Genomic DNA, 16,750 nt, shown 5'->3' on the forward strand with positions numbered 1-16,750 from the left:
AAAGGGTATGTGTACAACTGTAAACATTGTTATTAAAATATATTATGTAGGTAGGTTATACATAAAGTAGGGGATACCGAGATGGATTGACACATTTTATTTACATTTTTGGTCATAACTTGCTAAGTTTCACTACTAAGAATATGAAAATGTACTTTTTGAATAGCATAATATTTATTTCATCCTTTACTTGCATTTAAAAGCAGTACAGTTGCAATTAATTACTTATTAGTGAAAAACCCATTTCGAGTGAAGCGTTCCAACTGTTTCAACCCACCTAGTACCGAAGTGAGTTGAAACAGCAAGTAAGGTGGGTTGACGTATTAAATGTTAAGTACCTATATATATATTTACATCATAATACAAGGCATTTTAGTCGAAAAAATGGTTTTATTTAATTTTCGCACTTCTTTGACATCCATTAACGCAGCCCATAAATGAATTAACATAACAGGCAAAACAATTCTATGCGATCAATACATTCTAAAAAAAATGAACAATTTAATCAAAATTTATTTCTAGTTCAAATTAAAGTCTGGTCTAGTCATAGTATACCAACACCCAAATGAGTAGTCTGCACTACCACAAGAATCTGATACCAGAATACCTACATGTTTAATGATCACCTCGCATAATATTGTATGTACCTAATATTCATAACCGAGCTGAGTTGAAACAAAGTGTTTCAACTCACCTAAATACGGTACAGTTCGGTTATGAGGAATACAGCGGAAAATACATTTTGTAAATACCCGATATACTGGATTATTTGTTAGTTTGGGTTAGTTTAGGTTAGGTTGGGTAAGGTTTGGTTAGGTTAATCTAACAAATAATCCAGTATATCGGGTATTTTCAAAATGTGTTTAGTGCTGTATTCCTCATAACCGAACTGTACCCAAAATACTGTACTTACAGAAAAAAAATAATAATTTTTATCAAAAAAGTGGCCGAAAATTTACTTTTAGTAGATTTTGGAGCACATAGGTTATATTATGATTACAACCGCTTGTCACACAGACTTGGCATGTACCAACAGGTCGGTTCACTTGTTAATAAAAGGGTTCAAACTGCAATATTGTTATACATTTTGAGATACGTCGTTGTATCAACCCACTTATCTTGTTCTCTCCTTAGCAAAAAATAGGGTTGACACACAATATTATCAAAGTTGCCAAAAGCAATACGTTGTTAAAACGTTAAACGGTAGGTGGTAGAGATGATAGGAGATGTCAGCCATGTGGCACGATGTCACGTGACGAGATTTATCTCCTTTTTTTATCGATTTTGGAGTTAAGTGATATGTTAGAATAGCCCTGCTGAACTCAGAGCCAATCCACACGGCGCTGTAAGTTCGCCAATAATTTTATTGGTGTCAGGCAAGATCGGTGTTGCGGTGCCGGTAGGTACCTACCAGTGGCGAAGGGTGGATGTAGGCTGTTAAGATCTGCCATAAATAGTGCACATTAAACTTTGTCAGTCATACATATTTGTTTTTATTGAACTAAGACTACAATTTATAGATGATGTTGTTTAGTTTTTAAAAATCAATTAAACCGTACCTAAACCATACGTACCATAATATTTTTGGTAGGTAGGTATATCTTGGGCGATACGACAAAATTGTGCACACATTTTCATTCATAATTATTTGTTTTCGTTGGATTAAGAATACATAATACCTACACATAATATTGTTAGTTATTTTTTTTAAATTCGTTAAACCCTGCCTAAACCAAACTAAAATAGATAAAAATATTATTCTATCCATAAAATATCCAGTTATGTATGATTTAATTGCATAATTTTAGATATTTTATAGATAGACAAGTATTTTTTGACTATTATCTATTATGGCTTGGATTTCGCAGGGTTTAATTGAATATTGAAAACTAACCAGCATCATCTGTAAATTGTAGTATTATTTCAATGAAAACAAATACGTATTATGAGTATGACTGACGAAATTTAATGTGCACTATTTATGGCGGATCTTAACAGCCTACCTCCACCCTTCGCCAATGGTACCTACTGCAGTTTGCGTGGATTTTCAGCGCCGTATGGCTTGGTCCATACTGCGGTTGGTTGTCGGAGGATTTACAGTATTTTTTTGTTTTTTTTTTCTCCTTTTAGTACTTCATCCACTTGTGCCAGCCAGCTGCCTGCAAAAGCTCCACATAGTCGACCATAAGTCCATGAACGGTATTACATCCCCAGAGGGGGGTGTGGGACACCAATCAAGTGTGCAGTTTACGCCTGCCAAATCTATGGAATCCTGGTTCTCGACACCTTGCTCTACTGGTGAACTTGACAGAGGTTGCCACAGCAGTGTTATGACAGGTACATATGCCAACATCAGATTATTCGGTTCCATGGCAAACAGAACGATAAATATAACTATGACCTTTCAGGAAAAATATTAATTTAATATTGAAGTTGTCCTATCTCTATTATGTTTATTGTTTATAGATTTTTAATAGCACAGATTTTCAATACGCCATAATAAATCAAATTATATAAGTACCTAATTTATGTATTCCTAATCGCTAGAAAGCCTCAAATAAACGGGACTTAAATTGGTGTTGCCGGCAAGCTTAGAATATCTCATTTTAATCAATATAATATGTTCAAAATGATTGGGTGACTAGGTACAACGAAATAATGACCTAACCTAACCTAACCTAACCTAAATAGATTCCACAAAATTAATGTTTCATTTTTCCTGGTGGTTTGGTTATGGTGGGTGACTAGGTACAACGAAATAATGAGTTTAATAATTCTGTAGAGATAAAAAAAGGAATTTTAGGTATTTGAATATGTATTGTAATCTATCTATTAGCAACATTAGGATATCAGGATTAAAAAGGGATGGATAATTTAATCCTTAGGTTGTTCGTTGAATATGGAAAAGAGGCGTATCAGTGTAGTAAAAAGTGTAAGATTCATCAGAAAAATTTAAAAGGGTCCTCCAAACCCGTCATAGATTAATTAAATTAAGTATATCAAAATCTAAAAAATATGGGGAACCCTCACAAATGTATTTTTTTTAATAATATCGATTTTTGCGCAAAGCGTAGCCACACTCTATTCTCAGATAATAATAGATACATATCATTTTTACAGACCTACAAACTTATCTGTAGAATGGTCAAAAATGGAACTACAAACTACCATAGGACACAGTTTTGAAAATTGCATTCGAATGTCAGATTTTGTCCAGTTTCGAGTCTTGGTTGGGTAGTTTTCGACAGTGGCTCCCCCATCCCATTCTTCAGACAAGCTTGTATGTCTGTAAGTATATGTAGGTAACCATTCCAAATTCAAAACGAATTATTCTGCTATCCGCTCATTTTAAACAAGATTTAAAAAAAAAGAAAACCGAATGATTACCTAGGTATTCCTATCTTATCTTCTGTAACTTTCATACAAACTTTTTTTATAAAACTATGACGAATCTATTGTCAGAAAGTGCCATTTAAAAAGTAATTTTGTTTATTGATTGCTACGAATTTGAAAACCTACCAGAACAATGTAATTTATTAAGTGTATTTTCTCCCTCTACTCTACTTATGACAAAACCGACAAGAACCGTGTTTTATTTAGACATGAATTGTATGTCAGTACTATACGACCCAAAGAGGTTGGGCGGTCTTTAATATACGGTCATATACATATTTCCGATACAACATTTCACGGTGAAGTGTGTTATGGCGAACTGCCGACGTACATGTTTCCGCACACGAGTTGGAAGGCAATTTTCTCGTCTACGTCAATGTAGTTTTGGGGACCGTATTTGAATCTCGCCCATATGGACTAAGCTAGCCCCTACTTATATGAAAAAGTATTAAGTATAGGTATCGCAGTAGTCTATTTGGGACGAACGCCATCACGCGTCCAAACCCATGGTGCGGGGATGTGAGTGGTTCGAGCCTCGATTCGACCGTTGAGTACTGCATATACGGAACGCCCAAATTTGTGTTTTTGATAATCGATTTTCAAATGCAAATTACACGTTAATTACAAAATAATTTCCCGAAAGCATTGTTTAAATAATTACATTACAGTTATAAAAAGAACTTTTTATATAATTACTACGTTTTTAAAATTTCTGTTAAATCATATAAACTATTCTATGTATTAATAAAAACTTTTTATTGTACTTGATAGAAATACTGAATAAATATTATAGAATACAGAAATGTCATTTTGACATTTCATATTGATTTCCATAGTAAAACACATATATATATTAATAATTTAGTTGCTAGGACCCACTTAGCAACCAATAATAGTGAGTAGTAAATATCACTTTTAACGAATTTTTTCCGAAACATACAAAACAGAATTAACTGAAAATGAATCCAATTCTACTTAAAGATGACCAAAAGTATTAAAAGAATGCATTGTCGTCGTGTTCTGATATATTCTAAAAGTTTCAAATGTCTAGCTAGTCTGTAAGTTAGTTAAAAGTCTTGGACAAACAAGAAAAAAATTGTACTGCACAAGAAAAAATCTGTACCGGACAAAAAAGAATACGAGCTAATAAAAACGTAGTAAAAAATAAAATTAATTGTGTGTGTTTTTCAAATGGCCAGCGATCATAATAGAACATTTATAAAACGGAGCGCTCGACAACTTTTTGAAAATATTAAATATTATTTATCAAATTTTACGTGTATTATATAAAAATAAATATTTTTTTTATATGTATAGCTAGGTAATCCACCTAGTTCAAACGGTCAAATATAATAGAAGTCTACGTGTTGCATGTTGTTATGTACCTATTGCAATTTTTAATTTTGCCTCTATGTGCGCCTCTCTCCCATCTTCTTCTTTTTTAACCATGTCCGCCCTTTAGTTGGAGCATATATGGAGACCACGCGACGACTCTGTTGCTCGCTTGTAAATTCACACGAGTCAGTGGCGTGCCGTGCGTAGGCTTTGTGTCGCCTTTAATCAGACTGTGTGTTAAGGGTAAGCTCTACAGAATTGCCCTTGAGAATTGAAAATATGATTTTTTTATATGTGGTCCGGAATTGTTGGTCTACTAGCAATATACAAAGGTCGCCGACAATGCTTGTGTCAAATGTAAATGGTCTTTAAATTAAATTTAAATCATAAACACGGTCGACGTGAAGACAGAATGGGGTGACCAAAAAATAATATCTTCTAATATAGGTAGGTACGTAAATGTTACTAAATTCAATTTGTTAATCAACTATTTGGGAGAAAGTATTGCAACCAATATGATGGTGACATTTTCAATTATGTGGTTGCCACAATATAAACTTAATAATATATTAATAACTTTTTAACCTGAAATTGTCCGAGAATTAAACATACGAAGGATGTTGAAATGCATATCTACCTACATTTTTATTTCATGTGCTATCCAAAAAACATTAATAATGAATAGTGTTTATTTGTAATGTTTAGGACCTACGTATTAAAAATAATAGGTATTGTTTAATTCTAATGCATATTTTTTAAAACGTAGAATTTAGTGTCTGCCTATTATAAAAAGAAAGTGACTTTTTATTGACTGCGCAACTTCACTTTTATACTAGTGAAACAAGTGGTAGGTAGAACCATTATTGCATGTAAAGGCAATGGGCGAAATAATTTATATCATGAGTGCCTAAAAATAATTATTAACATACAGTCACTAGATACATTATTTTTTTATTAGACCATCCGACTGGCGGGCGACGCCAGGGCTGTCGACGCAATTAATTATACTGTACTTTTTAAATTTTATTTATAATATATTTTATTCAAGTTTTGTGCATCTAATGCCGGGTCCACACTGGTAACATGTCGCGCGACAACCTCGATAAATTTTACGATAATTATCATAATGGCTTAAGAAATTTTACGATAATTATCATACTTATCGTAAAATTTAACGAGGTTGCCGGCGACATGTTGCCAATGTGGACCCTGCATAATATCCACTGTGGTTCACGTAGTGGAATGGACCTGTTGTTTCTGGGGTCAACTAATTCAAGAAGTAAACACCCATGATAGAATTTTTCTAGTTTTAGTTGCATTATATTCCAAAACTCATTTTGGATTTTATAAATGGAAATTTCTTGGTGTACATAGTAAACAAACCTACGAATAAAAAAAGACAGGAAGGAACATACTGATTCATCGCCATAAAAACTGGCAACCAAATTCGCCATTTTGGAAAGCGATGACTTTGCGAAAACAAATATCGTGTGGTCTGCACGTGTGCGGTAAACTTAAATAGGTAATTTTGTGTATTTTATGTTTGTGTATCATGCATTGTTGGCCATATTTTCCGGTCTTTCTTGATTGCCGTGACACAATATGTTCCTTCCAGTCTTTTTTATTCATAGAAAAAAACAGTAGGTATGTTGTATTAGTTATATAACGTATTATGAATCTGTAATAAAATAATACACAATTAAAATATTTTCAAATTGAAAAAAACACATTTTCATAGCTTTGAGCCGTGCTCACTCATGAATGTCGAATATTCTTCATTTAGGTAAGTATATACAAATTTTGATGTTATCTTGAAAATTAAACAGGTATCTGACCTTTTCACTATATTATACATGTACCTACATGCAAATGTATTGTTTTCAAATAATTGATATGGATTATATATCATCGTATTATTATCTCGAAATCATAAACATACTATAATAGTATTTGAGTATCAACCTACGCTCAATTTGAATTAGGTAATAATAATACTATGACGAAATTAACATTTTAAAAATATTAATGGATATAATATTTTGACAGCCCTGTTTTCTGATCGGCGGACACGTGCAGTTGTTTATCAAATAATAATGTGTAAGACGGCCGACAATGCCAATAATATATATTTTTTTTTAAATAAAATCTCCGATGATTAGTGGTTTTTGCGAAAATATCGATTTAAATTAACGTCCTAACGACGCCGATGTCCTTTTGATACTAGATTATATTTCAATCTCCTCCTCTTGAGCCCCCTCTTAATGCTTTGGCATTTTATTAGATCACGTCCGATCATAATACGATCATATGGGCCTCCACAGGGTGACCGTTTTGTATTAACAGGTTTTTGTTTTTACGGAAAATGAATTTTAGACACTTGCTCAACTTAGTAGGTCTATAATCTGAATTGAAAAACAATGTGTGTATTTGTCAGACTCAGGATTCGAACTTGGGACCCACAATATTATAAACCGATGCGTAAACCGTCCACTTATGTAGGTACTACTCTATGACAACATCTTCTTGGCTACGGGTTAAAACTGTGAACTAACATGCTCCCCCCATTTTTAACCGCACTTCCATTATAAACTAACAAGCTCCTCCCATTTAGCTGACAACAGCGCCTTCCTTCACGTAGCCAAGAAGATGTCGTCGTACAATACTTGTTTTATTATTTTTTTCGGGTTTCAGGACCATACATAAACAAAATTTAAAAATTACTCTACACCAGGGTTGGCGAACCTTTTTACGTACGCGTGCCAAAATTTTCCAAATATTATTTTTCGACTGTCTGACGTGCCGAGCAGTTTTTCATGTGGAAAAAATATTTTTTTAAGAATTCTATTAAAAAAGTTTAAAAATTACAATCGAGTTGTTGAGATTCTTTCTATCGTTCCCCGTGTTTTTAGCTTTTGTAGGTATATCTTGTATTCTTTGAATAATTTTTATATGTTCAAAAGAATGGAAGCATTTTAACCACGCTTCCTTTATATTACACTCTTCTTTTCTTCTTCCATTTTTAGCGATTATGTTTGAGGCAAAATAACAATCGGCTATTTGTATTTGAATAACTGCCGATAAATTTTATCAGGTTGATTGAATATTTTTATTTTAAATTGCCTGATTAGTCTCAAGCATTGTAAATCGATCGAAATCAGAGGTTCACGGCGCGGCTTCTTCCGCCGCCTGAGGAGGTTAGTGCGATAATGTCATTTGTGATGCAAACATTTTAAGGACCGACCTATAAAATTATTTATATTTATATAAATTTTATAAAAGTAATGCTTATTTTAGTATTTGGCTGCTATTTTTTATATAATGCGATCTGTCATTTATGCATTTTGTCGTTTCCGTTTGCGCATCGCATCGATCGGTAAATATTATTCATAAAAATAATATAAAAAACCGAAGAAAATATGCATGGGTTTATCGTCATTATTTTGTATCTAATATTATGTTATTATTTGTAAAACTTTTGTATTTTTTTTAAAGGTTATTTTTTTCTTCAAAATAAAACATTCGCCTGCCATTCAAAATCATGTCGCTCGCCACTTGTTGCACGCGTGCCATAGGTTCGCCATCCTTGCTCTACACAATCTACTAAGAATTATAATTTGAGTATTTCCACTAAATCTACTCTTAAACAGTGGTAGTTTTAGGTACGTGGAGGTCTGTGGCACTGATAAGTTTGCAGGCACCCTTGTGAAAATCCCGGTGAGATAAACTGCCATTAGGTTACTGTTTTAGGTACAATACAACAACAGTAGGTTGTCAGGATCTTTTATAATTCAATATTTATTTTTAAATAATATGTCGATACCTTTAATGTAGCAACCGGATCATTTGGTTCATGGAAAAGTGCCACTGCCACATGAATGCTCACAAAAATTTTAATATTTGTATTCGTTCCTTCATGAGCCACCCTTTATAATTTTATAACGTGCCGCCCATGTGCAACGCATAACCTGTCTCCCTGTGTCATTGTGTAAGCAAGGCATTGCAAATAGTTTTTTTTATACTTATTAGTTTTATTCGTAATTTTGGTAAGCTATAATATGCCTAGTTTATTTGACAAAAATGTTCGTTAATGCTATACCTAAGAGGCCATCCATGGACAAAAACCGTATGCCGTTTAGAATCGTGGGCCATACTAAACTTCTAACTACTAAACTTGATTTCTGTTCATGGAAATATATTTTCACAAAGTATAATTTAAGCATCTGATTGTATCCGTTTATAGTATACCATACACTTACACTTAAACATACAAACTTAGTGAAAATATAGTTTCATGAATAGAATTCATAAGTTTAGTATGGCATACGGTTCTAAACCACATGCGGTTTTGGTCCATGGATGGCCTCTAACTAAGTAGGTAATTCTAAGTTCTTTATGTATTTTGAGCAGATTCGCGAGGCTATAATACACCAGTGCCTTCGATGTCATCAGTATACAACAACGACTCTAATCGGCTACCCAAAATGGGCGAAGACCGATCCAACTATTTTGGACATCCTATTACCTCCATCATACAGACAGCGCCAAAAATCGAGAATCGCGATAGGGAGAGTTCAAACAGGTAAGTACCTACATAATATACTTATTAATTACTAGGTCACGAAAGCGCATTCTCACCCCACTGACTTTAAGTCTTTCTGAGTCTGACATACCTACCCGAATAGTTAATTACTATGCTTACAAAAATATCTTTATTCAGATTTGCCTACATACCGAAGAAACCTAATGTTTCTTCAAACGGATTCATGAATGGGCGATTCGCTTAAAACAAAGTTCAATAATTCAACTCAGAAAAATGATTATGGAAGGTTCCAATTTGGAAAAAAAATCATATAATTTTAAGGCGGTAGGAGGGCAAGCAGCAAGTGCTACTCACGTCTACATTTGCCCCACCTACTACGCATGGCTACTCGACGATTCAACTGCGGAATACCGCAATTTCTGGGAACATTTCCTATACCCAAACACTCCGGCGTTTGAGTCTATATTCTATAAACACCCCGTCTGCATGTATAACTAAAGGTGTTCACTTAGAGCTATTGCGAGCTGTCGTAATCACAAGTGTTTATCGGATATGCGTGACATAATAATTATTTGGATCATTTAGAAGGCTGTTCGGTATCCAAATCATCCTGGTCACGGCCCTCACTTAATCATGAGGTTGTTCTAGTATTAAGTATTATTCCATTTACCTAACTTATTTCACCTGGTTCCTGTCGATAGTTCCGACTAGGAAATCCAATCCCGAGCCAAAATTCTGATCCCGGGATTTCGGCATTACAATTTGAATTTCCATTGTTAATAATATAAAAAAAATATATTTACAAATAACATTGATAAAATCGGTCAAAAATAAATCTAGTATAATTTATATTATTTAAGACATTTATTGTTAATGGAGTAAATAATATTGTAATATAAATAATAATGTGAATTTAATATGAGATTGCTGTTTCTGATAGTAAAGACTTAATGAATGGATTAGCGAGATTTAAAGTAGTAAAGCAAATAATCATGGTGTAGGTACTTATGGCCTTTCCGCTTCATAAATCTAATTAGTCAGCCAAATATGAAACTGCCGTAAAACGTATGAGATCATGGTGGAATTACTTTGTTAAAAGTGCGAAGCATTGTTTTTTTCCAATCTTTCTCATTTTTATTAATTTATGTGAAAAAATAAAATGAATCGGCAACTTACACTTGGGTATAAATCAAACTTCATTCAAACTCAGTTTATTTCTAATGTAGTTATTTGTTATTAAAAGTATTTTTTCTGTTATATTTTCGTTTTTATTTTATTTTCCATAAAAATTGATAAAAAATCAATCCCGAAAGTTTCGGGATTATGTTTATCAATCCCGGGATTCATAGGTATCGAAAATAGCTCGGGATTAGAATCCCTAGTTCCGACCCGCCGTTCTACCGTACCTAATGCATTGCCTATTATTTTTTCAGCGCGTCGTCCAACTCCAACATCCCTTCGGTGACAGACCAGCCACCGTCGTCCTTCTGCGTCGAAAAGATCGCCAGTCCATCAGATCCTCTCCTCGCGAGCCTGGAGACCGGCGCGACTAACAAGCCCCCCTATTCCTACGTCGCCTTGATAGCTATGGCTATTCAGAACCAGTCGACCAAGAAGGCGACACTCAGTGAGATCTATGCATTCATCACATCAAAGTTTCCATACTTTCAAAATAATACAAAGGGTTGGCAGAACTCCATTAGGCATAATCTGTCTTTGAACGAATGCTTTGTGAAGCAGCCAAGAGAAGGCGGTGCTGAAAGGAAAGGAAACTTTTGGGTGCTCGGTAAGTCATTTTTATTTAAAAAAACAGACAAATTTCCCACCATTTTTAGTAGAAACTAAAGCACCTATATTATATTATTCAAAATTGTAATACCATCAGCGCTCGAAATGGAAAAGTTTACGAACCGGAGCGCTCCACAAATAAAAAAGATATTTACATAGTCATCAAATCGTATGTGTATTTTATAAAAGTAAGTGTGTCAGATTTTCTATTCTATGGCCTATCTAGCTCAGACGGTCAACATATTTTTTCCACGAGACGGAGCGATAATTTTACAAATTTCACGAGCCGGAACGGCGCTCCGGTGCGTTCCGTTCCATTTCGAGCCCTGAATACCATGTCCAGACCAAGCTACATATTCTGTATGTGATGTGACTTGTAAATTATTATGTAAATTTGGCGGCTCTCGTGGTGCTATGCGTAAGAGCCGGGTCACACGGTCGCCGAGACGAGACCGATGTATGCAGTTATATGGACCATGCCACAGCTGGTCGCTCAGTAGTCGCGCAAGCAATAAAGTCGGGCGATCAGTAAAATCTCGTTATTGCGCTCGGTCTGATCTCCCGGTCTCTCTGGTCTCTCTGGTCGGGCGATCGGTAGCGATGTATGAAAACATATAGCCATTATATTGAGCGCTGCCAAACTGGTCGATCAGTCGCGGCCCCTTGGAGAGAACGTATTTTTTGTACAACTTGCGTGTACATTCATTATTATTATTTATTGACTGCTTCTCTGCAGCCCTATGTTCTAACTAGTGATATCAAGTCACCCGACGACATGACGTAATTGTGACGTCAGCCAAAACACGCTCGAGGCAAGCCGTCCAACACACTGCTCACCATAGATATTATTACGCTGAAACACCTATTTGTGTATGGGGACAATGAATAACGCCAGCAATTGACTAGCGTTATTTTCTCGAATGCTATTATCACTCCGGTAGTACGTCACAATGATGTCATATGACGTCATGTCGACCGGGCGACTACAACTCGTAAGTTCTAACATAAGGCCCCTGCAGCCCAATTTCCTAACTATCGTCTAGTGTGGCACCAGACGATAGTTAGGAAATCGGCTGCTGGGTCGCCTGCAAGTCGCCCGAGTAAATCGCCCGAGAGACCACAGTCGCGCGACTGGTCTCGAGACCAGAGTCGCCCGGTGTGGCCCGGCTCTAAGGCGCTGGCCTTCCACCCGGGAGCTCTGGGTTCGGTTCCCAATGAGGTCAAAGAGTATTTACATTATCTTTTATGTAAATTTCTCAAGCCTGGGAGTTTTGCCAAAGTAATTGGGCTTCACGGCCTGTTGTGGTGTTTAACAAAGCAACAATATTTAAAAAAATGCATAATACAGATTATTCACCGCGGGTGTGTAGGTAGGTAGATTTAAAATATATTTTTTTAAATCTACGAGAAATGGATGTTAGATACTATTCGAGTTATTATCCAAACACACATTGGAAAACAACATGTGAATGTTGCCAAAACTGAGATTCGAACCCGGAACCCGTGTCATTATAAGTATTGTTAGCCGCTCGGCCATCGTGGGGTAGTTATACTTGATAAAATTAGCAATCAAATAGAAATCTGGATGTCTCCATTCATGTATCTATGTGTGTAAGGAATGCAAGCAATGAATGGTCTTTCAAAATCCGTATTTAGTAGTATTTTATTTATATCATGTAAAAGATAATTTTGATTTTTGATTGTCAATAGTTTGGGAGGAGGTCTATAAATACTTTCGTACTTACTTACTACCTACGAAGTGTAGACTAATAAAGTATGTAGATACTCATCAGCAACATCTTATTGGCTACGTGTTAAAATTGTGAACTAACATGATGCTCCACCCATTTTTAACCGCATTTCCATTATAAACTAACAAGCTCCTCCCATTTAGTAGACAACAGCGCCTAAAAGCGTAGCCTAGATGTTGCAGAAGAGTAGGTATTGTCGTTGTACCATGGCCCCCACATCATGAGGTGGGCCCCCAGGCTAGGATGTTTGGCGGGGCCCCCTACCTATCGCTAAGGGTAAAGTCAGTGTGATGCGCTGCAGTAGCCTTATCCATATGGTGTATTTTTAGCGATTTTTTTATATTTTTAATATGTACGAGTACATCCATTTGAATTATGGAGTTGTCGAGTATCGGCACATAGTAAAAATTTGTATCATACAACCAAATAGTTCTAATCATTAATATTATCAAGCAAATTAGCGCCGCAGGCGACTTTTTTTTCTATTAAAGCAAATTTGTGATCTGTTTTTATCTCACTTATGTGGTCGGCTCGCCACGCCTGAGCCCGGGCCCCAGGCTAGAGCCCTGTCAGCCCCCCCCCCTTGTGGGGGCCATGCATTGTACACAATATGACTATTGTATTGTATTGTCAATTTTTTTTCCCTACTCCATCGTATATTAATAATTAATAAATACTCAGTGAACAATCTGTTCTGTGATTCTGATTATAGTGATTATCAGTAGCGAAGAGTGGAGGTAGGCTGTTAAGATCCACCATAAATAGTGCAGATTATACTTTTTTAGTCATTAGTAGGTATTTGTTTTTATTGAACTTAGACTACCATTTACAAATGGTATTGGTTAGTTTTTAAAAATCAAGTAAACCCTGCCGCAGACCCCAAACCATAATAGTTTTGGTATATTTCGGGCATAACGACAAATTTGGGCACACTTTTTCATTTATACTTATTTGTTTTCGTTGGATTAACAATGCATATTACAAATATTCCAAGTTATTTTTTTTAATTTTAAGCCCTGCCTGAACCAAACTATAATAGATAAAAAATATTATTCTATCTATAAAATATTCAAAGGTTCGACTGTGTTTAGGAAAAAGGGCGTAACAACGTTAAAGAAAAAAGCATTTACCCTCAATTTTAACGATTTTCTGCAATAACTTCCTTAATTATTAGTAGATCGAAAAGATATTACACCAAATCAACAATCATCATGCACCCAATGCAGTGGCGCACCCAGGATTTAATATTGGGGGGGGGGGGGCAAGTAAGAAGGTTAAATATATTTTTCATGCAATTAAAAAAAAAAAAGTACATACCTAGGATTTGAACAACAATCAGATTTACAATTTAGACACTTTATAGAACAAAATCAAGTTTTCTTTTCTTTTTGCAAAGCTCTTGAATTACTTCGGCCGTGGTTACTTTAATGTCTCTGTGTATATAAAGTAAGGCCAGTCCATTTAATCTTGACTGCGTCATGGTAGACCTTAAGTATGTTTTTAAAAGGCGTAAGGTAGAAAATGATCGTTCACTGACGCATGTTGTGACGGGAAGTGTTCCAAATATTTTAAGTAAATTAAAGATGTTGGGGTAAATCGTTTTATCGCATTTTGAAATGGCGTCAACAACATTTCTGCATGGAGTGACTGCATTTGATTTATCGAACTTTTTGTACCACAATTTCAATTCGGCGTTCAAAATTGCAATATTTGTCGAAGGCATATCACGGTCATAAAATTCACACAGCTCACGAAATTCTTCCAATGCACTTTCTGTTAGAGCATCTTTTCCGTTTGGAAGAAGAGTTAAAAACTGCTTCATTACTGTGCGATGTCGTATGAAACGTTCATTGAGCTGATTTAATATTTGGTCAATAAATGGAACAAATATAGTTATTCTAAAATACTCTTCTACTGAATCAGCTGGAACATTACACCTCAATGTTTGTTTCGATATAGTTCGCGGCTTTTTTATATCAACATTAAAAGTATTAGCTTTTGCACACGCTTCATCATAAATAACTTTAAATGAAGATTCTGTTGTTTTGCGAACGGTATTTAGTTCACACACAACATCATCAACAAAAGTTAGGGCAGTTAAAAGGTCACTGTCTGATTTTTGCAATATTTTAGACAATGGCAAGGTGTACGCAAATATAGTTTGCAAGCACAGTAATGATAATATAAAACCAAAATCACATAACGCATTATTCAAAAGTTTTGCGTTAGAAGACGAATCTCTATCTTCCCAACAAGTAATTGTTTCTAAACTATGAATCACTGCATCAAATAGTTCTACCATGGTCATGATGGCTTCATGCCGTTCCACCCACCTAGTTGGGCATACTTGACGTAGTTTCTGTCTTTTAGTTTCCGGTGAATATTTACCAATATTTTCAACAAGGACTGCCTGTCTCTTAGGGGTATTAAAGAAATTATATACTTTTTCAATAATTCCAATACAATTTCTTATTTCAGTCACAGCTACAGCATTTCCAATTGCCAAATTCAAACTGTGTGATGCACAATGAACATATAAAGCTTGTGGATATATGGCGGATATATGAGATTGGACACCATTTAACTTCCCGCTCATTGATGCGGCACCGTCGTAACCTTGTCCACGTAAATATGACAAATCGATACCAAAATTATGGAAACTTTCCAATATTTTGTCAGATAAGCTTTTTCCTGTGGTGCTTGTTACAGGAACAAATTGGATGAATTGTTCACAAATTTTGTTGTTATTTTCATCGTCGATGTATCTAACACACAAAGAAAATTGTTCCATTGTCGAAATGTCACAAGTTTCGTCGGCAAGGATTGAAAAACATTTCGCCTTATTAATTTTTTCTGTCAAACGGTTCAAAATAATATTGTTACATGCACTTATAATCTGATTTTGTATATTCCAGCTAACGTAGGTAGCGTTTTTTCCGGCATGTTTAAAATGTTCGGTGAGGTGTTCATCGTCCCCATCTATTCGAGCTCTTAACAATGCTCGAAAGGTACCTTCATTGACGGTTGGTTCCAGTTCGAATGAGAATTCTCCATAATCGCGATGTCCTCTCAACGGTATATTTTGCCGACCACAAAAAATCACGGTTTTTATAATCGGTTCTAATCGCTTTCGATTAATTTCTGCTTGTGATGCACTTCCCAAATCAATTTGCCGATCGATTGAAAGACATTTTCCGTCTCGAATGTTACGGAGCCTCTCGTAAGCCATAACAGACGTTATATTATGATAGTTTGTTTTTTGGTGATTATTGAATTTTTCAATGGCTTTTTTCCAGTTATTATATCCTAGCGTAACTAACTGTCCGGGATCTTCTGATTTAGATTTTCCAACATTAGTAGGTGCGAAAAACACACAATATTTACAGTACGCATTATTTTCATCTTGAGAGTACACAAGCCATGTAAATTTTTCAAACCATATCTATTGGAACCTTCTGTTATGATTTCCTGTACAGGTTGCGGGGAAATTATAATTTGGATCAGGTTTCCATAATTTTTTCACGATATCTAAGTTATCATCATTATTTAAAGTTTGATTTTTGAAAATTGCGATATCGTGAGAATTATTTATAATTACGACTGAAGACGAAATTTCTTTGGGATGATCTTGATGATTTTGACCTGCGACTGTTGTAACCGAAATCAAATTGTCTTCAATATCGTTGACATTGGTGTTCCCATTTGGATTTGAAGTATCTTTTTTCGGCTTTTTTAAGAAATAGTTCGATATATCACTTGTCCTACGTTTTTCAGCCATATTTGAAAGCACAAAATTCACTTAATCTTGTACACAAATTCACTTCACTAAATTAATGATAGAAACAAATTTACAAATGCTAAATAAAAACTTTGTTAATCTTAAACCAAGAGAGCAATATGGGCCTGTGACTTCAACACTAACGCCAATTTTAGGTTTGGCGAG

At 35.1% G+C, this 16,750-nt stretch overlaps 1 protein-coding gene across 1 annotated transcript in view; it reads left to right on the forward strand.

Annotated features, from left to right (window-relative positions):
* LOC147079602 (uncharacterized) overlaps positions 1 to 16,750 on the forward strand; it is a 222,328-nt gene that overhangs the window by 155,751 nt on the left and 49,827 nt on the right. Inside the window, exons 5-7 of the mRNA XM_085942398.1 lie at positions 2,131 to 2,337; positions 9,136 to 9,307; positions 10,702 to 11,054. Of these exons, the coding sequence (XP_085798524.1) occupies positions 2,131 to 2,337; positions 9,136 to 9,307; positions 10,702 to 11,054 (732 nt within the window). The remainder of the gene's footprint in view (positions 1 to 2,130; positions 2,338 to 9,135; positions 9,308 to 10,701; positions 11,055 to 16,750) is intronic.

This window comes from Rhyacophila brunnea, unplaced genomic scaffold (genome assembly GCF_057557595.1).
Source record: "Rhyacophila brunnea isolate RB1 unplaced genomic scaffold, BYU_Rbru_1.0 scaffold_1, whole genome shotgun sequence".
Taxonomy (NCBI): Eukaryota; Metazoa; Arthropoda; class Insecta; order Trichoptera; family Rhyacophilidae; genus Rhyacophila; species Rhyacophila brunnea.